This window comes from Ostrea edulis, chromosome 2, assembly GCF_947568905.1.
Source record: "Ostrea edulis chromosome 2, xbOstEdul1.1, whole genome shotgun sequence".
Classification (NCBI taxonomy): Eukaryota; Metazoa; Mollusca; class Bivalvia; order Ostreida; family Ostreidae; genus Ostrea; species Ostrea edulis.
The window spans coordinates 91,483,461-91,507,908 of NC_079165.1; the positions used below are offsets into that span (position 1 = coordinate 91,483,461).

At 35.8% G+C, this 24,448-nt stretch overlaps 1 protein-coding gene and 1 long non-coding RNA gene across 24 annotated transcripts in view; one reads left to right on the forward strand and one right to left on the reverse strand.

The window, feature by feature from the left end:
• The window catches only part of LOC125678472 (mucin-2-like), a 39,283-nt gene extending 16,034 nt beyond the window's left edge, over positions 1-23,249 (reverse strand). For 2 of the 23 annotated variants that reach the window (XM_056155447.1, XM_056155446.1), the window contains exons 1-9: positions 23,126-23,249; positions 22,825-22,882; positions 20,984-21,063; positions 17,063-19,066; positions 9,228-9,340; positions 8,360-8,522; positions 7,707-7,760; positions 7,376-7,408; positions 5,352-5,546 (exon numbers count right to left, since the gene is read on the reverse strand). In XM_056155447.1, the coding sequence (XP_056011422.1) occupies positions 5,352-5,546; positions 7,376-7,408; positions 7,707-7,760; positions 8,360-8,522; positions 9,228-9,340; positions 17,063-18,194 (1,690 nt within the window). In that variant the 5' untranslated portion in view covers positions 18,195-19,066; positions 20,984-21,063; positions 22,825-22,882; positions 23,126-23,249. Of the gene's footprint in view, positions 1-5,351; positions 5,547-7,375; positions 7,409-7,706; positions 7,761-8,359; positions 8,526-9,227; positions 9,341-17,062; positions 19,701-20,983; positions 21,064-22,824; positions 22,943-23,125 lie in introns of those variants that run through there. The other 21 variants (XM_048916941.2, XM_056155444.1, XM_056155449.1 and 18 more) reach the window with 15 other exon arrangements.
• LOC130051973 (uncharacterized) lies at positions 2,473-3,772 on the forward strand. The gene is made up of 2 exons (XR_008800262.1): positions 2,473-2,782; positions 2,865-3,772. It is a non-coding gene; the product is annotated as an uncharacterized LOC130051973 (long non-coding RNA).
• Positions 23,250-24,448: the final 1,199 nt, after the last annotated feature.

Sequence of the window (24,448 nt, forward strand, 5' to 3'; positions counted from 1 at the left end):
GAGATATTATTAAAAACTCAACTTTTAGGGGCCTAGTTAATTTACCATGGGCAACATTTAAATCGATGTTGATAAATTGTCCGAGTTTTATATGTGTTCGCCACCAGTGCACACATATAACGATGTAAATACCCAAATATAGCGAGTAAAGCGTGTATGAAATCGGCAAAATTGTGAGTAAATAATGTTTATATGGGTCGTTGTCTACAAACTGTTTGGGGATGTTATTCCTTTATACATATGTAATTGGCGCTGTTTTTCTAAAATAAACAGTGCAATCATTATTTATGTTTGGATTAGACAAATTATGATACGTTAAATTGTTGACAACTAGGCCCTATGCCAAGCTATTGTCACGCGTGCATTTCGGAAAGAAAGAAAAAGATAACACACACACAAATCAATAAAAATATTCAAATTTAAAGTGGTAATCACATTATTTTATTTTGATAAAGCAATCTTATTACTATTTTTGAATTGTGATCTGCACGTCTTTAGGAAGTACGAAGTGGGAGCACGGCGTTATAGCCTACTGACGCACTCAAGATGCTACGAGTTCAATAAAGAAATAATTTCATAATTCAATTTAAAGTTAGAAAATACAATATTCTATTATTTGTATAATTAAAAGTTCAATTATTTTGTATCTTTATTTTTTGTTGTTGTAAATCTACCAGTTGGTAGAAGTTACATTGTATCGTCGATATATGTTGTTACAAGGTGAAGGTCAGTTGATCCGAGTGTGTATTGAATTTGAAGAGCAAAACAGAATGTATGCTATAGGCCTACCAGTGCTTATAGCTTCGATATATTCATTTTCTCGCAGTTTATCAGGGTCTCTGTCCAAGCGATGTTTGAAAAGGTGACTGGGTGTGTTTTTTAAGGTAAAGTTCTTGCTCCAACAAAAAAGTTATCCACATCTTTTTTCTCGTACCTTCCTTCGAAAAATTGAAAAATACTCAGTCTAAATCCTTTCTACCGACAACTAGTACACCCGAGCACGGCACAAAACATCTTAATGCATTATTATTTACAAGCCGTTAATGTGACAATTGGTTTTTTGTCGATTAAATCTAATCTGTTTATGATATGGCTAATAGATGTTTTCAAACCCGAGGGCGCATATGATGTACGTCACACAAAATGGCGCGTAAACTAGCGAAAGAAAATATGCATATCGCAAGATTTGAATTTCATCGCTTTCAAACTCGAAAACTACGCAAAATATTTCATTTAAAACACATTTAAAGTAGTTTTAGGCATAAAAAGAGTTAATTTTGCTGAAAAAATGAAAAAGTTCAGAAACATGCGTTGTGTCCTTTAACATAAAAGTGCTTTGCACTTTTATTCAGTTTGTGAGTAAAATGTCCGGAGTTTACACATCGATAAATTCTTCAAAAAGAATGTTTAATCCTATAACAGTTTTGTATCGTAGCAAAGTGAGAAATCTGTTAAACACTATTTTGGTATTTACATGAGAACAGTTTTATATTGTAGGGAAGTGAGAAACATGTTAAACACTATTTTTTTTTTTTTTTTTTTTTTTTTTTTTACATGAGAACAGTTTTGTATCATAGGGAAGTGAGAATCTGTTAAACACTATTTTAATTTTTCAGCTCACCTGAGCCGAAGGTTCAAGTGAGCTTTTCTGATCACATTTTGTCCGGCGTCTGTCTGTCTGTCCATCTGTCTGTAAACTTTTCACATTTTCATCTTCTTCTCATGAACCACCGGGCCAATTTCAACCAAACTCGCCAAAAAGCATCCTTAGGTGTAGGGGATTCAAGTTTGTTCAAATGAAGGGCCATGTCCCTTTCAAAGGGGAGATAATCACAAAAATGCAAAAATAGGGTGGGGTCATTTAAAAATCTTCTTCTCAAGAATCACTGGGCCAGAAGAGCTGAAATTTACCTGAAAGCTGCCTGACATATTGCAGATTCAAGTTTGTTCAAATCATGGCCCCCGGGGATAGGATGGGGCCCCAAGGGGGGATCAAAGTTTTGCACACAAATATATAGGGAAAAACTTTAAAAATCTTCTTCTCAAGAACCACTAAGCCAGAAAAGCTGAGATTTACATGAAAGCTTCCTGACATAATGCAGATTTAAGTTTGTTCAAATCATGGGCCCCGGGGGTTGGATGGGGCCACAATAGGGGATCAAAGTTTTACATACAAATATATAGGAAAAATCTTCTTCTCAAGAAACACTGAGCCAAAAAAGCTGATTTTTACATGAAAACTTTCTGACATAGTGCAGATTCAAGTTTGTTCAAATCATGGCCCCCGGGGATAGGATGGGGCCCCAAGGGGGGATCAAAGTTTTACATACAAATATATAGTTAAAATCTTTTTCTCAATAACCACTGAGTCAGAAAAGCTGATATTTACAAGAAAACTTTCTGACATAGTGCAGATTCAACTTTGTTCAAATCATGGCTCCTGGGGGGTAGGATAGGGCCACAAGTGGGGGGGGGGGGGGGTCAAAGTTTTACATACAAATATAGGAAAAAGCTTTAAAAATCTTCTTCTCAAGAACCATTGGGCCAAAGAAGTTGACATTTACATGAAAGCTTTCTGACATAATGTAGATTCAAGTTTGCAAAGGGTAGTTTGGGCCATAATAGGGACTAAGTTTTACATGCAAATATATATGGAAAGTCTTCAGATATGGGCCAAGGTGACTCAGGTGAGCGATGTGGCCCATGGGCCTCTTGTTTTTTCTTTACATGAGAACAGTTTTGTATCATAGGGAAGTGAGAAATCTGTTAAACACTATTTTAGGTTTTTTTTTTTTTTGTTTTTTTTTACATGAGAACAGTTTTGTATCATAGGGAAGTGAGAAATCTGTTAAACACTATTTTAGGTTTTTTTTTTTTTTTTTTTTTTTTTTTTTTTTTTTATATGAGAACAGTTTTGTATCGTAGGGAAGTGAGAAATATGTTAAACACTATGTTTTTTTTTTTTTTTTTTTTTTTTTTTACATGAGAACAGTTTTGTATCATAGGGAAGTGAGAAATCTGTTAAACACTATTTTAGGTTTTTTTTTGTTTTTTTTTTTTGTTTTTTTTTTTTTTATATGAGAACAGTTTTGTATCGTAGGGAAGTGAGAAATATGTTAAACACTATGTTTTTTTTTTTTTTTTTTTTTTACATGAGAACAGTTTTGTATCATAGGGAAGTGAGAAATCTACACTTCGGTATGGTGCCATCACATGATTGTTATAAACAGATCATGGATGCACCTCAACAAAAACGTATAACACAACTCCAGGGTTTGAACTATGACCTGATTGACAATATGAATAGTAAAACATCCCTAGTTTATCCCAAAATCTGCTACAATCATACTGCTTTCAGTAAGAAGTGATTATTAAACATCTTTATATGAAACCATCTCAGTTTTTCACACTTCACACTGATGTTCTTGAGTTTTCTTCTGAAGTCTATGTTACAGACAATTTTTTACTAATAGCACTTTCTGTTTATGCTAGTCCATCACTATTAAAAGACCTAACAAGAAATGTTTTAGAAACATATATGTCCCCTACGTGGCAATATTGAAAAAGATCAATATTTTAAATCTAAGATGTTTGTAATTATTGTGCAATACATGGGTTATCTACTAATCAGGGACAATCATAATAATAAGTTTGATCTCTCTAGATATTGAGCAGACATTTCCAAATAACCTGTCATTTGAATCATGACCTTTAAACTTGTGATCTGAAAACCAGTGGGGACCATTTACCCTTTAGGGGGCACCAGTGTCCCAAATTTGATGTTTGTCAAGTAAATGGTTCTCAAGATATTTAGTGGACAACATCTTACTATGTCCAGTTTGACCTTATGATCTCAAAATCAATATGGATCATCTACTCCTTAGCTAATACTTGTGTACCAAGTATTATATCTGTCAAAGCTTACTATGTCCAATTTGACCCTTGACCCCATTGATTTTGAAACCTGAAAAAGAATAAGGGTCATCTACTCTCTAGAGGCAACCCCTGTACCATGTTTGGTAACTATCAAGCAAAGGGTTCTTCAATCTAATTCTTTAGACATTGAGTGAACAATATCTATGTCCATAGAGGTTTAACCATTGACCTTTGACTTCAAAATCAAATGGAGTCACTAACTCCTTATGTAGAACCAGTGAACCAAGTTTGATGTCTTTTAAGAAAAGGGTTCTCAAGATATTGAACAGACAATATCTTACTATGTCTACTTTGACCTTGACCTTTGACTTTATGGCCTCAAAATCGATAGAGGTCATCCACTTTTTAGGAGAAGTCAGAGTACTAAGTTTTATGTCTGTCAAGCAAATGGTTCTAAAAATATTAAGTGAGCAATATTTTATTATGTCTAGTTTGACCCTTAACCTTGTGATCTCAAAATCAATACAGGTCATTTACGTTTTAGGTAGAACCAGTGTTCCAAATTTGATGTTTGTCAAACAAAGCATTTTCAAGATATTGAGTGGACAGTATCTTACAATGTCTAGTTTGACCATTGACCTGAATAGGGGTCATCTATTCTGTTGGGACAACCATTGTGCCAAGTTTGGTAACCGTCAAGCAAAGAGTTCTTTAGCAGACAAGACTTGGGCTACAGACCAACCCTTGAATTTTGACCTTATGAACTGAAAATCAATAGGGGTCATCCACTTTTTATGGGCAACCACTATACTAGTTTGGTAACTGTCAAGCAAAGAGTTCTTTAGATATTGAGCGGATAAGACTTGGTCTACAGACTGACAGACCAACTGGCCGACAGACAAGTTCAAAGTAATATAATATGCTCCCTAGTTTTCATTTTTTTTAGTGCATGACAGAGGAAAATCGGACCGAAATGAAAAACGGTATAATTTTTCTGTTGAACAAAATCATCACTGAACAATACCAACATACCTGCATAATATCAATAAATTCTTAGGTTTTGCATATATATTTCATGGCAAATCTTAAATAATTCCTTGTTTTGTCGATATTTACATGCCACGGTTAACGAATCCATGCATACAGAAATATCTTACTGCTTTAAGGTTATGCAGATTTTATTACATTAGCCCATTTTTATATTCATCCAATAACGATTTGAGGGATATTGGGCGGAAATGAAACAGGCAAAAATTTTCCCAGTACACAATATATCCTGGAAAGATTCCCAACAGACAGACTTACAAACACACAATAGTAAAACTCCGTCTCGTACTGATAAAACTCAGTCTCGTACCGATAAAACTCTTGTACATGTACCAATAAAACTCAGTGTTGTACCTAAACTCACGTACCGATAAAACTCAGTCTCGTACCAATAAAACTCAGTCTCGTACCAATAAAACTTGTCTTACTCTTTTGAAAATCCACCTCTGGAGGGACCTCTTTTACATAACTTCCTGGGAACACTCCTGTTTTCCCATCCAGACTTCCTGTCCACCAGCCACTATCATTTTTGTTGGTTACCACGACAACATCTCCCTCCTTCAAGGTCAGACACTCTTCATCCTTTCCCTCGAAGTTATACATCGCAACATATTTTTCCTCCACTAAAACAATAAAATATGAACCCTGTGGTGGACAATGGTGACACATATCAACCCTACAATTAACACATCAGTCAGGTAAATACTGTCCCTAAATAATAAATACATTCTGTATTCAAATGAAAGCTGAAAATTTCTTGATCCTATTATAATAAAAGCCTAAAACTCTTGATTTTTACCAATGATTACTTTATCAATAATCAGGCCTCATAAAAAGAAGTTTAGAACATTAAAATTAAAGATAAAACCACCAATATTTCCAAATCCATACATGTGTGTATAAAATAAATGTCTGTATAAAATAAATGTATGCATAAATTAAATGTATGTATAAAATAAATGTCTGTATAAAATAAATGTGTGCATAAAATAAATGTATGTATCAAATAAATGTCTGTATCAAATAAATGTCTGTATAAAATAAATGTATGCATGATATGACCAACTATGCACTTGGCTTGAGTACACTGACATGATCTTTTAGACTGTACTTTTAAGACTGTACTTTAAGTCATCACTGACTTGATTTTTAAAAGTATGTTTGTACTGTAAGCCATCATTGACTTGATTTTGAGATTGTACTGTAAGTCTTCATTGACTTGACTTTCAGTTGTGTTTGTAAGACTGTACTTTAAGTCATCACTGACTTGATTTTTAAAAGTATGTTTGTACTGTAAGCCATCATTGACTTGATTTTGAGATTGTACTGTAAGTCTTCATTGACTTGACTTTCAGTTGTGTTTGTAACATAAGTTATCACTGACTTGATTTTTAGATTGTATTTGTATTGTAAGTCATCACTAACTTGATTTTTAGACTGTACTGTAAGTCATCACTGACATGATTTTTAGACTGTACTGTAAGCCATCACTGACATGAGTTTTAGACTGCACTGTTAGCCATCACTGACATGATTTTTAGACTGTACTGTTAGCCATCACTGACATGATTTTTAGACTGTACTGTAAGCCATCACTGACATGATTTTTAGACTGTACTGTTAGCCATCACTGACATGATTTTTAGACTGTACTGTAAGCCATCACTGACATGATTCTTAGACTGTACTGTAAGCCATCACTGACATGATTTTTAGACTGTACTGTAAGCCATCACTGACATGATTTTTAGACTTTATGTATTGTAAGTCATCATTGACTTGATTTTTAAACTGTGTTTGTACTGTTCAATATTAATGATGTTATTTTTAGTTTTAGTGTTTACACAGTGGGTAGAGAGAGGAACTTTTAGCAAACTGAGAAAAGTCCTAACTTTCACTAAATTCTCAGCTTGATAAAATGTTTAAAGCAAAGCAATTTGAATCACAAATGAGAAAGAATTAGTGTGAGTGGGTTACATGAAGTTCAACATCAAACACTTTCGACTCTCTCAGTATGAAAAAGCTCTAGGGGCTATACATTTCACTTTTTACCTTCATGGCTGCAGAAATAAACACAGATAATTAGTAATTATTGTTCGAAAATAAAGTTTTCAATGGGAAGATGATGTCAGTGCACAAGATGCAACCAAAATGTGAATATACACATATGTATGTAACCATAATTACATTAAGGTGGTAATAGGTTTCCATCAGAAAATGCTGCATACATGTATATGACTTAAAATTTTCATTTATCTTAACATCTGGGCACAAAACTACTGCCAGAAGGTTAACCTACTTCTCTGCTTATTTTGTTTGGCAACCAACAACAAGCCGTAAATGATAATTTATAATTAGTACAAAAACATTAACCTGTCTGTAATTAAGTCTGTTTTTACATGCAGAAGTTAATAGAAAAACAAGAAGAAAACAAGGAGTTTCAACTGCTTACCTAAATGACCATCTCTTGTGTATATATGGGACCCTATGACATTTTGTAATAATAATACTGACAATTTATTGACCGTCCCAGATTTCTCTACTGACGGCAGACTGATGGCATGGAACATATCAAAATTTTATACCACAGAGAAATGTAATCTCACTAAAATACATGCATTCATTGCATCATCTGCAAACACTAAAATTTATATCAAATTTTGATATCATTGAAAACCCATCTCATTTACTTAATCAGTTTTAAACGAAAATACAAAGATGTCAAAGAAATAAATCAATAAGCGCAAGAACTGGAACAGGAAATACTGAATGTGTAAAAATACCCTCGTCAAAAAATCGGACAGTGTGTCGGAAGGCCGGGCTGTAGCTTCTCCTGACTGCAACAGAATCCCCAAACAAGTTTAGAAACTCATCGTAACATTCATAATTAATGAAATGACAATATTTTCTGATAACTTGTGAGGTACAAGCCCTCAGATGCTGGATGACTTTTACAAAATTGTCAAATCAAATGTCAAGCCATTAGAGCTCCGAAGATTCCACTTTTAAAGCCATGCATGGACCATTAAGGATAATCTAGTCAGAACAATATCGAATACAGTTATAGTACATACTTTTTCAATCACTACATCGTAATTTGATAAGAAACATATAATGAGAAATTTACAAGAAATAAATAATATACCATAAATCACTTTCTGTAAATGAGAACTTTATTTTTACGCAAAAATGTTATCTCCACGCAAAAATCTTCACGTAAAACAGAAAAAAGAGTCATAGTTTTGAAGAAAGTGAGCATTGGGGAAAACAATGTCTGGTCTCACAACATACAAGTGATTTACAGTATATATATGTGCACTATCTTGACAAGGACACAATACACAATGTCTTCAGTGTACTATCTTGACTTAGTGTATGACATGCTGACATCTTGTGCTTTGGGTGAGGAAACAGAGAAATACCGACTTCCTCCTACCTGTTGCCGTATTAAAATGTGTGATTCCATTCCGTAACTTAATGCTGCCCCCATCCACTTCATTGTAAGTCTTGACCTGGGGGAGAGAGTCCACATGGTTCAGGGGTACCTCTGACCTTGAAACCCACAAATCCTCTGTAGCAGCATTGGGCTCGTATTTCTCCTGCTGAAGAGAACACAGGGAAAAAAAATAATCTACAGACATATACTGTTTATTGTTTTTAACATCTAACGAGCTTCCCTAGGGCATGTATGTCATTTACAAACATGTGACGCAAGTTGGAAGAGGTACATAGAAACCCTATATATACGATGCGTTGATGCTTATAGTTATACATTTTATCACAATTTTGCTCATTTGCAAACTTTGAATTCTAGAGCTAATCATAAGACTGTAATTGCCTTATGACATCACAATAACATTTTAACTGTGTTCAAATAAAGTAGCCTTGGGTAATACTTAACTGGTAAATACAAAACTTAAAGTGCAAACTTACAATGATACTTTCTAAAACATTGCAAAGACAGAATAGTGATGAGCACTGATTGTTTTATGAAACACGTTATATGTCTCTTCACCACATGTCCTGATTTTCAAAAATTATCTTGAATGCTTGTTAAGTAAATTGCGCATTACATTAAGTGCAAAGTTAACTTTTATCAAATCAATCCCAACACTTGACTAAAAATAACCTATACAGTGTACTGATGTTCAGCTAATTTTTCAGTACATTTTCCAGGACACATCCAATAGTTATCATAACTGTATTTCCCCATCCTCGAGAATTCACAGGACATATGTCAATTTCACCTGACCATGTGGTCTGAATTACCTGTGTGGTAAATTATCACCTGGCCCGAAGATTACCTTTCTGGGTTTTTTCTTCCTACAGCAGATGCAGACGACGATGATGAAGAAGATGAAGAGCCCAGCTCCAATGATGGACAATGCAATGATAAGTTCAAGTCCAGTCCCCAGCACTGAAAACACATAAAAAGTAGACACCATCAACAAACGCACACAAAAATCCCCGAGAGGCATTTCTCCATCCAGCAGCTCTCCTCATCATCACACTCATTAACGTGCCGCTCTCATGACTGTTATTTCATATCCAGTTCATGTGCATAAACTGCAGCAGCCTCTGTTTGGCTCATTGTATAAAGTTGCTTATGAACCAACACAACAACTTCTGTTAAAATCCTAGCTATTAGAACTAATGGTGATAAATTGGAAATAGCTTCAAGTGCAGGCAATTACAAACATAGTTATAACCTAGATCAATCGACTGTAAACAGGATAGTATGTCTATTTTGTACTACATATGAGAATTTGACAATTGCTGGTAATGTCATGCATTTACAGTGCAAGAGAGGATATGTCGAGAACAAAATACTTCTCTTGAAGTGGATATCTGAGCCAGTTCCTTCTTACTTTAATGTGTAGCACAGACTTCTAAGTCAGTCAATTGATTAAGCCAATATCCTAATAGTGTATAGGCTTTGATGAAGTGATTTCAACTTTATGATACAGGAAATTCACTAGAAAGGATGACCTCAAGGCCAAAAATTGTTTTTTCTTCTTCCAAAGAATATCTCAAGTTCAGTGACTTGCTTTAATATGAAACCATGTTTTGCTTTTGCCAAGTTTTGTCACTTTTCATTTAGTTTTCTTGTTATTTAGTGATTGCTAAGTCAGAAACGAGCTGTTCTGATTATCTTGGAGTCCCATCATTCTAGCAACTTAAAAGGTCCATGGTTCTTAACAGTCATCTGAGTATCATGTAACAACACTTCATAGTTTTTCTAATGCTAAAATCAACCTGTCGTGGTAGCTCAATGGTAGAGCATTCGTTTTGTAACAGAAAGCTCATGAGATTTCACAACTTCAAAGAACCCTACAACTTAGAGGCTCTCAGGAACCTGGAACTTTATAAGTTAATTGAAAAGAAGACTTGGCAAGCAGAAGCTCTGGAGAAGAAATTGTTTTTGAGTCAACCACTCAAAATCTATTATGGTTATTCAGATTACTCCCAAAAGTACTGTAAATACATTCATACTGTAACAGAGTCAAGTACACACCTCTGCTGAGGATGGAACCCAGGACCTCTGGCGTGACAGTCCAGTGTTCTACAAATCAAGGTTATGGGTTACCCACTAACCAGATCTAACGCCACCACATTGTCCCTCTTCAAAGAAAAGAGAAGTCTCAACTTTCCCCAAGTGTCAGCACCCATAGGGTGAAGTTCTGGGGGCAATCACTCTCACCTGCCGGAGAGTGCCTGGGTCTCAATGTAACAGAGACTGTGTTGTCTCTGCTGGGGATCAAGCCTGGGACCTCTGGCTTGAGAGTCCAGTAGTCTAACATTCAAACTTAACAGTTTTAAACTCACTAGCTATACATGTAGCTAATAGAAGACAACCATGTATCTAATACTACAACATTGTGTGTCTTTCAGAGCGTGTGAGAGAGCGTGCGAGAGAGAGAGAGAGCGTGTGAGAGAGAGAGAGAGCGTGTGAGAGAGCGTGCGAGAGAGAGAGAGAGAGAGAGAGAGAGAGAGAGAGAGAGAGAGAGAGAGAGAGAGAGAGAGAGTATCCAAAATTGTGTGTCAAACATAATAAAGTATATGCCTCTGCTGAACACTGAATCCGGGACTTCTGACACGACAGTCCAGTGCTTTACCAATCAAGCTACAGGGCACTTGACTCTGTTACATATATATATATTTTACTCTAAAACTTCAAACAAATTTTCATCAACTCCAGTATACGTTTCTGTGTGTAGTACTAGAAAAATAAAAATTGTTATTATAAGGGTTGTGATCAACCTCCCCCCTCCCCAGAAGTGAATGTATGCAAATTTTGTATCTACTCCTTAACAACCAGTCGATAAACTGAGTGCACTCAAAGCAGTCCTCTACCAATATTGTGGAGTTCTAAACCCCTGTGTTGGGGGTTCAGGTCCCTCTACCAATACTCTGGAGTTCTTGACCCCTGTGTTGGGGGTTCAGTTCCTCTACCAATACTCTAGAGTTCTAGACCCCTGTGTTGGGGGTCCAGTCCCTCTACTAATATTCTGGAGTTCTAGACCCCTGTGTTGGGGGTTCAGTCCCTCTACCAATACTCTGGAGTTCTTGAACCCTGTGTTGGGGGTTCAGTTCCTCTACCAATACTCTAGAGTTCTTGACCCCTGTGTTGGGGGTTCAGTTCCTCTACCAATACTCTTGGAGTTCTAGACCCCTGTGTTGGGGGTTCAGTCCCTCTACCAATACTCTGGAGTTCTTGACCCCTGTGTTGGGGGTTCAGTTCCTCTACCAATACTTTGGAGTTCTAGACCCCTATGTTGGGGGTTCAGATCCTCTACCAATACTCTGGAATTCTAGACCCCTGTGTTGGGGGTTCAGATCCTCTACCAATACTCTGGAGTTCTAGACCCCTGTGTTGGGGTTCAGTTTCTCTACTAATATTCTGGAGTTCTAGACCCCTGTGATGGGGGTTCAGTCCCTCTACCAATACTCTGGAGTTCTTGACCCCTGTGTTGGGGGTTCAGTTCCTCTACCAATACTCTGGAGTTCTAGACCCCTGTGTTGGGGGTGCAGGTCCTCTACCAATACTCTGGAGTTCTAGACCCCTGTGTTGGGGGTTCAGTCCCTCTACCAATACTCTGGAGTTCTTGACCCCTGTGTTGGGGGTTCAGTTCCTCTACCAATACTCTGGAGTTCTAAACCCCTATGTTGGGGTTCAGTTCCTCTACTAATATTCTGGAGTTCTAGACCCCTGTGTTGGGGGTTCAGTCCCTCTACCAATACTCTTGGAGTTCTAGATCCCTGTGTTGGGGGTTCAGTCCCTCTACCAATACTTTGGAGTTCTAGACCCCTGTGTTGGGGGTTCAGTTCCTCTACCAATACTCTGGAGTTCTAGACCCCTGTGTTGGGGGTTCAGTTCCTCTACCAATACTCTGGAGTTCTAGACCCCTGTGTTGGGGGTTCAGTCGCTCTATCAATACTCTGGAGTTCTAGACCCCTGTGTTGGGGGTTCAGTCCCTCTACCAATACTCTGGAATTATTGACCCCTGTGTTGGGGGTTCAGTCCCTCTACCAATACTCTGGAGTTCTAGACCCCTGTGTTGGGTGTTGGGGGTTCAGTTGCTAGGTTAAGGTGGAATAAATCACAATGTGAAATGATTTCTTCTGCATCTACATGTAAACATTTCTACCAGTGAGTGCATAGTGATATTCAATATGGAGGTCTTGACAGCTATTATATTCAGATTTTAGCCATTCATTTTCACTGTATGACCGCTTCAGGCCCTATACAAGGGCAAAAAATCATGAAACAGGGGCCATTTAAATGTTATAAGTCTGTAGATGAATATGTAGCTGACAAAATATATACAGACCAGAAGTGTTTTCTTCTTGTGAACAAAATTGTTTGTTGCATTACAGACTTGTAACAAGAACAGTTTGGAAAGGGAAAATTACTCCAGAGGTTAAGGCTGATGGATCTATCATTACTAAATAAATCTATATGAGTCATAATTTCTAAAGGTATATAGAAATGAATAGCATTGTCAACATGGTGATGCTGCTGGGCATTTTTGAGCTACTATTTTTCTAAGGAGAACAGCAGCTGATATCATGAGAAAGTGTTATGAGGCTTATCTGCCCTCTGCTATGGCTAAATGATTAGACACACACAGACACAAGATACAAATCTCAGGGGAACTACTCACCACTTTCTCTTATCTAATATTTTACTAAAATATCTGATATGGATCATGTTCAAAACTGATAAAGTGAAGTTCCAAGATTCAAGTCAATTTTCCCAGTCTTGAGCCGTATTTACTTGCTATTGGTAAAACTTAAACCAAGAACAACGAAATTATTGCACAGACAATACAGTGTCAACAACACAAATTTCACACCCTGAGGTAATAACCATATAGAGAAAGCCCTCAATCCATTTAATGAATGAATAAAATATCTAGGTCAAACACCTCATAACCCTCTATTTACCCTGGTCATTGCCTTTTCATTGTCTATGGGGTGACTAACAGCTTAATTGTTTCATCACCTAATAGTTGAAGCTGGATGTTCTGTTAGGGATATATTCCTGGGGGTTGTCTGTCTGCCTTGCATTAATTACTTTTAATTAATGTGAGTTTCAGTTTTGAATGTACTTGGAGAATATCATCGAATATGTTTTTAAAATGTAGGTAGATGGGGTGATTATATCATTGGAGCATGTGGTAATTTGTATAAATGCTAAAGGCATTCATGTAAGAATTATCATGGACTTCACCTGATCGATCATTCCATCTACCCTCTTAAACCAATAGACAGTCATTATTTATACATGTATACATTTTAAAATGTTTTCTACACTTTTCTTGTACAAAAATGACATCACATGTACCGTAACTCGATCTAGATAATTTTCAAATATGTCACAATTTAGTAAATGATCTTTAGTGCTATTTAAATTGCACAAATGATTTGTGTTGTGCTGAGTTGATCAGGATTAATCCACACACAGGAAAATGGATTATCCAATGCTTGACATCCACAAATGTAAATACATGTATTTACTTTTTATTGTAAGTCAGCTGTCTGCCATTTACTTTTCAACTGATCTATTTTGTTAATTCTTAATTTCTACAGTTCTCTGGGCATCAAAGTTACATGTATATGTCTCTGGTGAGGATAGAACACTGGGACCTCTGGCACAGTCCAGCGCTCTAATGATGACTGATTGACCTAAAGAGTTAACCCACTAGTCAAAGTTAGAAGCAAGGTTATAAGTATCCATCAGTACCAAATTTAAAAATATTAAAACCAAGTGTGACAATAAGAACTTTTATGTGATATATATGTCAATGAGCATATTTACACTTAACCTCACAATAACACTTCTCTCTGAGTGATTCATTTGAACATCTGAAAGACATTAAATTAACAGATTTATAGGTCAACAATTTGAAGCCTGGGGCACCTTAAGTTATCTATTTTGTCATCTACTTGTTATTTTTGCTAATTCCTGTGTTAGTGATAGTCAACAACATGATGTATAAAAAAAATCAAGCTGTCTAAATTCAGTAGTTTGATGAGCTAGAAAATGTAAAGCTTCTCTTTCTCTGTCAACACCTTCCTTATTCCTCACAAATTTTGTGTCTTACTTTACCTTTTTTCCCCATTAAAACAAGAATGACTATGCCCTGTCTCACTTAATTTGTTCATCCTGGTGCATGTCATAAAATCGCATCATCATTGACTAAATCTGCCGCGGTGGCCGAGAGGTTAGAGTGTTCGCCCCGCATGCGGAAGGCCCGGGGTTAAAATCCCGGCCGCGACACACCTAAGTCGTTAAAACAGGTAGTGACAGTTCCATCGCCAAACGCTCGGCATCAGATGTGAATGTCACGGGTCCTCGGAGATGACTTTAAAAACGGATGACCCGTGTCACAGTAGGTGTGGCACGCTAAAGAACCCTCACTGCTCAATGGCCGTAAGCGCTGAGCATAGGCCTAAATTTGAAGCCCTTCACCGGTCTTGGTGACGTCTCCATATGAGTGAAAAATTCTCGAGTGAGACGTTAAGCATGATACAATCAATCAATCATTAAATCTGACTTACTTAATCACAACAACATCTAACATATAATTTCAAGCAACATTTTCATGCATGAAGTTCATCTTAAACACATTGAGTCAATAATATTTCATATGGAGGAAATTGTATCACATTTATTTAACTATTTTCCCAAAACCCTTCATAGAAGGACATTTTGAATTTGCACAATTACCCATGCAATCACTATCCTCAACAATACACAGACTCTTCAATTTAAAGCGATTCCTCAATCTACGGCGATTTCTAAATCTACATCGATTCTTCAATCTACGGCGATTCTTCAATACACATTCTGACATACTATTGCCTTGCTTTGGAAAAGATTATTTGTTCTTTGTACTCCTGTGTAATATTATTAACCTATTGTGACCCGATCTGGGTCATGTGGTACAATTGTATCCTTGTTGTGTTTGAGAATTTCTCCCCCCCAAATATTTCCTGTGTAGAGAACTGAATGGTAGAGCAACAAGCCTTGAACTTTGAAAAATTTCAATGAATTCAGTTTTCCAGACCTTTTTTGCTATGTCTGCAGTTGATTAGGCTAATTTTGTATATAAGTTGTCTATTACTGAGCTGTTCCTACTGAGCTAACTGATTTTTAGTCTGTTATTGTAGTTCTTATTGACATTGTAATTCATTGGTGGTATTTCACGTCCCAGTTCCCTCCGACACACGTATTCATGCCCTGTCCTATACCCCTCCTGGATCCAGAGGCCAAGGTTTGAATAAACTTTAAATCCCCACTATAAGAGGAAGCTATCGTGCGATTCACAATTGTCATTTTTGACACAAAATATTTCACTCTTCTCATCATCAGCTGTGAAAGACAGACTTTAACCATGTGCATGATATTCTTCCTCTCTTACACAGCTAAAATGTTACAGACTATCACATCAAAGTTTTTCACAGATTACATTATACCCCTATTCTAAAGACATTGTGTTTTCTTCAATTTTTGTTTAACACAGATTTTCTGGTAGCAAATTTAGGTTATTTAGTGTACAATTGCATGTGTAAATCAATTTCAGGTATGCTACTGACTGTAATTAGTTTTAGCATGTACGTTTAAATAGGAATTTTTATAATCTAAATTACCTCTAAACTAAATCATTCATTATCTATGTGTGTTGGTTAGGAATTCCCCCCTCAGGTACAATCTATTCTTAGTCAAGGACAAAGTCTTCATATCTCAGACATATCTTGTACCTTCAGAGGCAATGAGGAAATCTCCCAATCCAATACCTATACTTTAAGTAAGGCCTTGATGGCAATTCTTGATATTCTCCTTTAGAGGAGGCATGACCTTTGACATCAATATACTTTGGTTTAAAATGGTACTCTGTTCTGGAAAGCAATAAACCATGAAAAGTAAACAAATAGACATCTGTAAATAGATAAGACTTGAGAGTCTTCCTCTAGGAATCTGCAGAACATTAGTCTGAGAATGTGGGACAAACTAATCAAGCTGTAGAACTTTAGTCTGAGAATGTCGGATAGACAAATCAAGCTGTATAAATTTAGTCTGAGAATGTCGGATAGACAAATCAAGCTGTATAAATTAGTCTGAGAATGTCAGATAGACAAATCAAGCTGCAGAACTAAACAAGCTGCAGAACTTTAGTCCGAGAATGTCGGATAGACAAATCAAGCTGCAGAACTTTAGTCTGAGAATGTCGGATAGACAAATCAAGCTGCAGAACTTTAGTCCGAGAATGTCGGATAGACAAATCAAGCTGCAGAACTTTAGTCCGAGAATGTCGGATAGACAAATCAAGCTGCAGAACTTTAGTCCGAGAATGTCGGATAGACAAATCAAGCTGCAGAACTTTAGTCCGAGAATGTCGGATAGACAAATCAAGCTGCAGAACTTTAGTCCGAGAATGTCGGATAGACAAATCAAGCTGCAGAATTGTAGCTCCTAGTCTGAAAAATTAGGAAGGATAAGTTGGCTGTCCCAATTTTTCAGACTAAGGAGCTAGATTTGAAGCTAAAACATGCACACAAAATGCCTTGGGGCAGCAGAACAGATAAAGTGTTATAGATTGAGCATTAGAATACATGTAAAAGGAACACTTACATGGAGCTGCTGTGGTGGTGACGGTATTATTTGTTTGTTCCGTGGTTGGTCTGTCTCCTCCTGGTAAAACTAAACCAGAAGCTGGTAACACCGGAAGAATGGTGGTGGGAGAATATGTTTTCATGGATGATGTTGGTATGACTTCCACAGGATCTGTGCTTATGGCTTTGGTGGAAGATGGCAGGATTAATGTCGGAGTGGAAGACATAAAGGATTTTGAAGAGGAGGATTGGAGATGCGTGGAAGACGACATTAAACTGAGACTGGGTGAGTATTGTGTGGATGATGATACCAGTGTTGATCTAGGTGACAATGAATCTGATGATTGCTCGAGTGTGCTGGGAGGATAGATGATGGAAGACTCTGATACAGACGATGATAATGCAGACGACGGAATCGACGATAATGCTGATGTTATAGTCACCGAGGATTGGGAAGATGCTGGGGTAGGAGAATATAATGAAGAAACTGAATCTAAACGTTCAGTGTGTTTCACTGGGGTGGATGATAATATGGAGGAGGTTACTTCAGACACGATGTCAGAGCTGGGAGATACACTAAGCTGGGATATGTCAGAGGACGATTGAAGTGTCACTGCTAGATCAGCTGATGACTCTTGTAAAGCAGTGGATGTTGTCTCTTGTGAAGCAGTGGATGTTGTCTCTTGTAAAGCAGTGGATGTTGTCTCTTGTAAAGCAGTGGATGTCGTCTCTTGTAAAGCAGTGGATGTTGTCTCTTGTAATGCAGTGGATGTTGTCTCATGTAAAGCAGTGGATGTTGTCTCTTGTAAAGCAGTGGATGTTGTCTCTTGTGAAGCAGACAATGGTGTTGGTAGCTGGCTAATCTCTGAAACTTGGGAATCTGAAAGAAAATTTGGCATGAATGATGGAGACAATGTCCTGGAAGGACTGATTGTTTGAATGTCCGAGGAAGGGGGCAGGGTGGAGGGACCAAGTGACATACTTGTTACTGATTGTTGTGTGGTACTGACATCTACAGTCACTGGTGAACTTTCCTGGGTGACCGAGGATGAATTTGGGTCATTTGTTGATAATGCAGAGGACAAGTCTGCTACTGAAGACATTATAGAATTTGAGTTGGTTTCCAGAACTTCTACAGTTGAATTTGCCATATCTTCAGTCTTCACTTCTCATACATTTACAAAATGTTTACATGTAAATTTTCATCCTTAGATAGTAATATTTAATGAACACTTCCTTTATACACTTATATCCTCGCTCTCAGCTGTGGGGATCAGACACAATGAAACAAAAGTGAAACATAAACACAAGTTCAACTCAAATTAATCTCAACTGAAAGTTCAGTAACCAATTTTTTTCCATCACATCTGTGCATTAACTTTCTCACACACTTAAACTTTCCACTTCAGTTGCACAATTCGAGACATTAATCACTCCCAAGTTATTTATCCTCTCCATGATTCAGTAGCAAATTTCTGAGTTGAAGAGTCACTTCACACTTTTCACATTTAATATAAATCCCAATACGTCAGAAATTTCCACGTCCATCACAGTCTTTTGAAGACATATTGCTCTTTCTTCTGAATATCATATGGTCTTTTCTATGAATGTATATAGAGACAGATAAACTTGAGACTAAAAATTAATAGATAGCTCGAGCCATATCAATTAAATTACTGTTTCAAAAATATAACAACTTCCTGCACCAAGACGCAAGCCAGGCTTACGCAGTCTCGATCTCTCCAAATGTTGAATCACGGTTTTCCTGTTGCAGGTCTGATCGAGCTAACTTACTTCTTTGTCCACAGTTTTTTGTAAATAACTTAAGACATTAAAACTCTGTGTAATTTCACTAAAAATATTTTTATCACAGATCTGATGGAAACAGTAAAATAAATCCAAATGTTAAATCAACAGAGAACTTTTAAAACATCACAAATGATTAGAAGAGGGAACAAAACGGCTTCAAACAAAGAGTCACAGGAAAAGTGTTTACTTGTATCCCTACAGTGTCTGGCAAAACCTGAAAAATACAGAAAGGCACGGCAATGAGTCACGAGGTTCTGTGTACCAACAGTCGGAGTTAATCCAAGGAAGCATGCATACATACAGGAAAGTGAAAGTTACCCACTTCTATATATAAACTCAACACTCCACAGTACAATTCAAATGTTACATTTATGACTGAGAACTTTTTGAGTGATTTATCCGTCTAATTTATCAACTTCATTTCTGTACAATATGGCATGATAATGCCTCATATTATCCAACCTACACATCAGATTTAGCTGTCACTGAAATTTCATTGTTCATGCATATAATAATAAATATAACAATTGATGTATCTAATATATGAATTAATAGAGGCCAAAAATGACATGGAGTAGCATCTGTATCACAGAGGTGCTTTAAGTCGACAGTAAACGTTCCAAAGTCTCCATAATACTTTAAGTTACTTCATTTTAAGATGGAGTAATCAAAATTAAGAATCACATGCAAATGGATTACATTTGTGATATATCACAGGGGAGTTTTAGTAAATTGTGCAAATCGAGTTGTAAATTCCAAGGTCAATTTTTTTTTTTTTTTGGCATGAAAAATAAATCATATCGATATGAGAAGAAAATATCACATCAAACACCTGAGAAAACATCCCATTTCCATTTACCATAAATGTGTATACAGTGTAGAGTACATATACATATGTTAACAGACCTACACATTTTTTGTGGCCATTGGAAATGTTTAAGTTTTAATGGACATGAATTCAATTGCTCTGCATCTGGCTGCATGTGCAGTAAAAGCCCACCAATCACTGGGAAACTATGTTGTTATTCCCCAAAAGAATGTGCAGCTCACAACATCACAGAACTCTTTCTTTGTCATAAAGAAGCATGACTCATAGCTGAGATGCCTGCCTTCAGCAGCTGTTGGTGTTTTGACGGTGTTTCGAACTGTACTCACTTCTCCACAAGATTTCTCCCAATGATTAACTCATCAACAGCTTTGACATTGTTCTCTAAATGCTGTTAATTTCCAACAGAACTACAGTATCTATTGTATTTTTCTATTCTCTCTCTCCAATGACCCCCTTCTCTTTCTCTCATTACATGAATTTCTTATTTCCTTTCAACCATTTTTTTTTTTTTGTATTATAGCTTTAATTTCCTATCTGTTCTTGGTGATATACAAGTTGAATATTGCAGAATCATGAACAAGGAAGAAAATATTGTCTGTTTATTGTCATGTAAAACTTAAGTTTAGTGCTGATACTAATACCACAAAGGTCATTGCTAATACAAATGCACACAGACTATTACCCACTGAGGAGTTGTTTTTGGCTGGTGTAAAATTTCACAAATTTGATAGACAGATTAAATTAAAAAAACTTTAATGGCTGTAAATTTGGTGATTTAAATGATATATACTATAAATATAGAGAATAAATACAAAGGAGTTAAAGTTAAATGGCAGACCATGTTCAGAAGCTAAAATTTTCAAAAACATTCCATCATTGTACAATTGAGAGCAATAATTTCTGGTACCGCCCATGCAACCACATGACAAACACTGACCATTCATCTTTTCAGCACATTTTATAAAACCTTATCTGAAAACATTACACACAAAACCTACACTAATATGTTACAGAAGAAAAGCAGTATAAATATTTTGTCAGATTCCAATAACAGATTAATACATGAAGTTATCATCAAAACAACTTCTCCCTGTCTATGTAAACAGGAGCCCAGCGGCCATAGGCTCATTCTATCACTGTCAGTGGCCCAGTGCTAGTCCACTCTGCCTCCCCACCAGGCAGTGGAAGTCAACAAACATTGATTATTTGTCCAGACGGAGAAACTCTCCTGTTGATACAGATCTATTAATTGACCATCAGGCCATGATAGATAGTTCCCTTATTGTCAGATCAGTAGCTCACCTTAGATAAATACAGATGCTTCTGATCAAGGAACCAGTCTATCCTTTCCTTCTCTGTAAGTGATGCTTGATGGCAAGTGACTGAAAGATCAGAGGAAGAGCCATAAGATTATATTTTCATTTGTTAGAATCCAGAGCTGACCAAAAAAAATGATTAATATTTTAAGAACTCATGGTGTGAAATTGAAAATGCTTTCCTTTTTCCTGGCCTATTTATGTTAGAAAGATGGCTTGATTTAAAGGCAAATTAGGAAGTGGGGAAATTATGCAATTTTAGGAAAGTTCTCACGAGCATTCAGATAACATCGTTTCTTAAAATCAAATAAAAGTTAGCTCTTTAAGATTAATCAATAAATATTTAGAGTTTTTCTATAGACACACAAACCACATGGAGCTGCATAAACTTTTTTTAAACTTAACAATGTTAAAATAACCAGACATTTAATGATAAATGTGTGACTACATAGTGATCAACAATGTGAGATGATAAATGATTTTCCTTCAAAATTTTTAATAAATTATTATCATTATTAATGTACATTTATATAGCGCTTTATCTAATCAAGACAATTACCCTAAAGCGTTTTACAATAAAAACAATAAAAATTAAAACAAAGAACAATAAATACATAGAAAATGGTGTAAAATAATATCAAAACTGAGGTTACTGTAGTAAATTTTTTTTTATATAAACTGACAGAAGCAACAGTGGAGACAATATATAAAACTTATGAAACAATAATCAGCTACTCGTAACCCATCATAACTCCGTGCTAAAGCACCATGTACTGCAAATAAACACTGCATGTGAGGTGCACTTACTCCTTTCATTATTGAACAAGTATAAACCATTAGAAAATCTAAATTCCCTCTGTCACTGCATGTGTTAAAGCACTAATACAACATTTAGTGGTCCCCATAGGCCACAGCGTTGACAGTCATCAGGTACTAATTGAACAGAGAGATTTATGAGTAATTTGTTAATAAGGATGAATTAATGTACAATAAGCACTATACCCATAGTTCATTAATACATCAATTATCCTATTATCAAAAAGCATCCTGATTAAGCTTTAGGTTTTCATTAAAAAAAATCATTCTTGCAATTATTGAAGTATCAAAGTACTTAATATATACATAATTTCTTGCAATAAATTTTTGCTCTGACATTTTTGCAAATCTTTCTCACATTTTGATGCTATCAAAACGCACTTGATTTAAAACATCTGCCACTTTATGATATTATGTTTTCTGCAGCTTGTAATTGCTTTAACCCCACAAAAAAAGAAAAGCAAGACCCTGAAACCAACGTTAGGGAATTAAAGAAGTTACAGAAATTATTCCAAGTCAGGAATTTCACGAACGATATGTAATTCAAATTCACAGGCATTTAAAATTGTTTGAATGGGAATGTTTGCCTTTTGAGCAATTTGTCATAAGTTAATACCTTGTAACAATGTAACAATCGTTCTTAAGACAGAAAACACTTCTCCAAGGATTTCCACAAAAGGATCCTTGAGTAACACTGAATTGCATTAAAGATCCCAATCTCCTCAAACACACTATCTTTACATGTATAAACACTAAAGTGGTCCAAATATTATTGAAGCTTATTGTCCTTCTAGATAAAGTTGTGGTACTACCTTTACCAGAGACTATAATACGTGCACGAACATTCTTAACAGAATTTTATCTGTCTTTTTAACATTTATCTGATAAAAAAATTATTTTTTCCCCATTTCTTTTTTTCATTACTGAAGGATTTAGTTTCCTTATGAAAGAAAATGGAAGACCTGCACAAATCCATTAGAAATTCTGAAATATAAAAACACATCTGATTACCTGTGTCTGTCGTACAGCTTCCCAGTGAAAGGTCAGCTCTTTACTTTGTTGTCACCACCTGACAGCCCAACAGGAAAAGATACACCACATAACACATGAACAAAAACAATCACTTAATATCCCAATACAACACATATATCTGACCAAGTATATGTCAGCTAATGAAAACAATCACCCTGTCCTTTAGATATATATTATGTAGATGGTTAACCTTCTATCTCAGAAGATCTATAGGTGCAATACCTGTAAAGCTAATCTGGCACCCAATTGACAAAACATAAAATGATGGCCATCCCCTCACCTCTGTGTAGTTTGTTCTCTGTACCGACTTGACAATCTATCAAAAGTCACGATCAGCCTTTAAGCCATGTAGGCCTTAAGCCAGACTTCACTTGTCTTCACTTAAACAATGACGTGTCTACCTACAAAATAAACATGTTCATTTTCATTACAAAGGACAGGACATGCGAATACATTTTTTTTTAAAAATTGTAAATTCTTATTTAAAGAAAAATACACACCTTTGCTAATTTTATTGATTTTATTTTTGATCTATAAATCATGCAGGAAACTTTCTAAAAGTGACATTTAATGTACACATAAAAAGCAAATAGAATCCAAAATTTAGTCTCTGTGAGGGAAAAAAGTGACAATTTTACCAGTTATTTGTAACTAGATGTGATTTTTTTTTTATTGTCAAAAAAAGTTCATAGAAAGTATGATTAAAGAAACTTCTTCCAAGCTTGAAAGGTGACATTTAATGTCCCTCAAATTTAAAACAGTCTACCATCCAACAAAATAATATCAATGATAAAAAAAACTTTGTCTTTCCAGCAGTGATTTATTATTTCTTTCATTATAATAATAATAATAAATTCTTTTATTTAGACAGGATAGCACAATTAGTACAAATGACTAGTTTACATTGTGGTTCTGTATAAAACATATTCACAGACAGATAAATGAGAGAATAGAAAAATAGATAACATAATATAAAATATATACATAAAATACACACACGATATCACTGGGGGAAAAATAAACATATACATCATATCTATATATCACTTATTTGAGAAATAATGCTGTAAATATGCTGATTTAAAAGATGTAATAGAACCACAGCTTCTGACAGACTCGGGCAACTGATTCCATAAAATTGTGGAGGATACCTTAAAAGACCGTTTATAATATTCAGTTCGAACTTTTGGTAAATATAAAATGCCACTATCGCTACTTCTTGTTGTTCTGGAACTAACTTGGCTGACAAAACTAAAAACGTTCATATATTCTGGTGTCATGTTATTAAGAACCTTAAAAGCAAGCACTGGTTTTCTATATACAAAATAATCATGAACAGGCATCCATTTAAGAACACTAAAAATATCAGCTGTAGAAGTCTGAGTTACTTTCACCTTCAATATAATACGCCAGTTTTGAGATACAAACTCTTATGTGTAGGAGGTGCATTTATTGGAACTTTGAATGACTAAGTGGGACAGAGTGGACCTACAGTCAGCGAGTAAGATGATGAAATGTATTAAAAGCGGCTTCTCTTTTAATATGTAAATGTGGGAAATACAATATACTATCGAAAGAAATGTTTTACTAAAGTGGAAACATA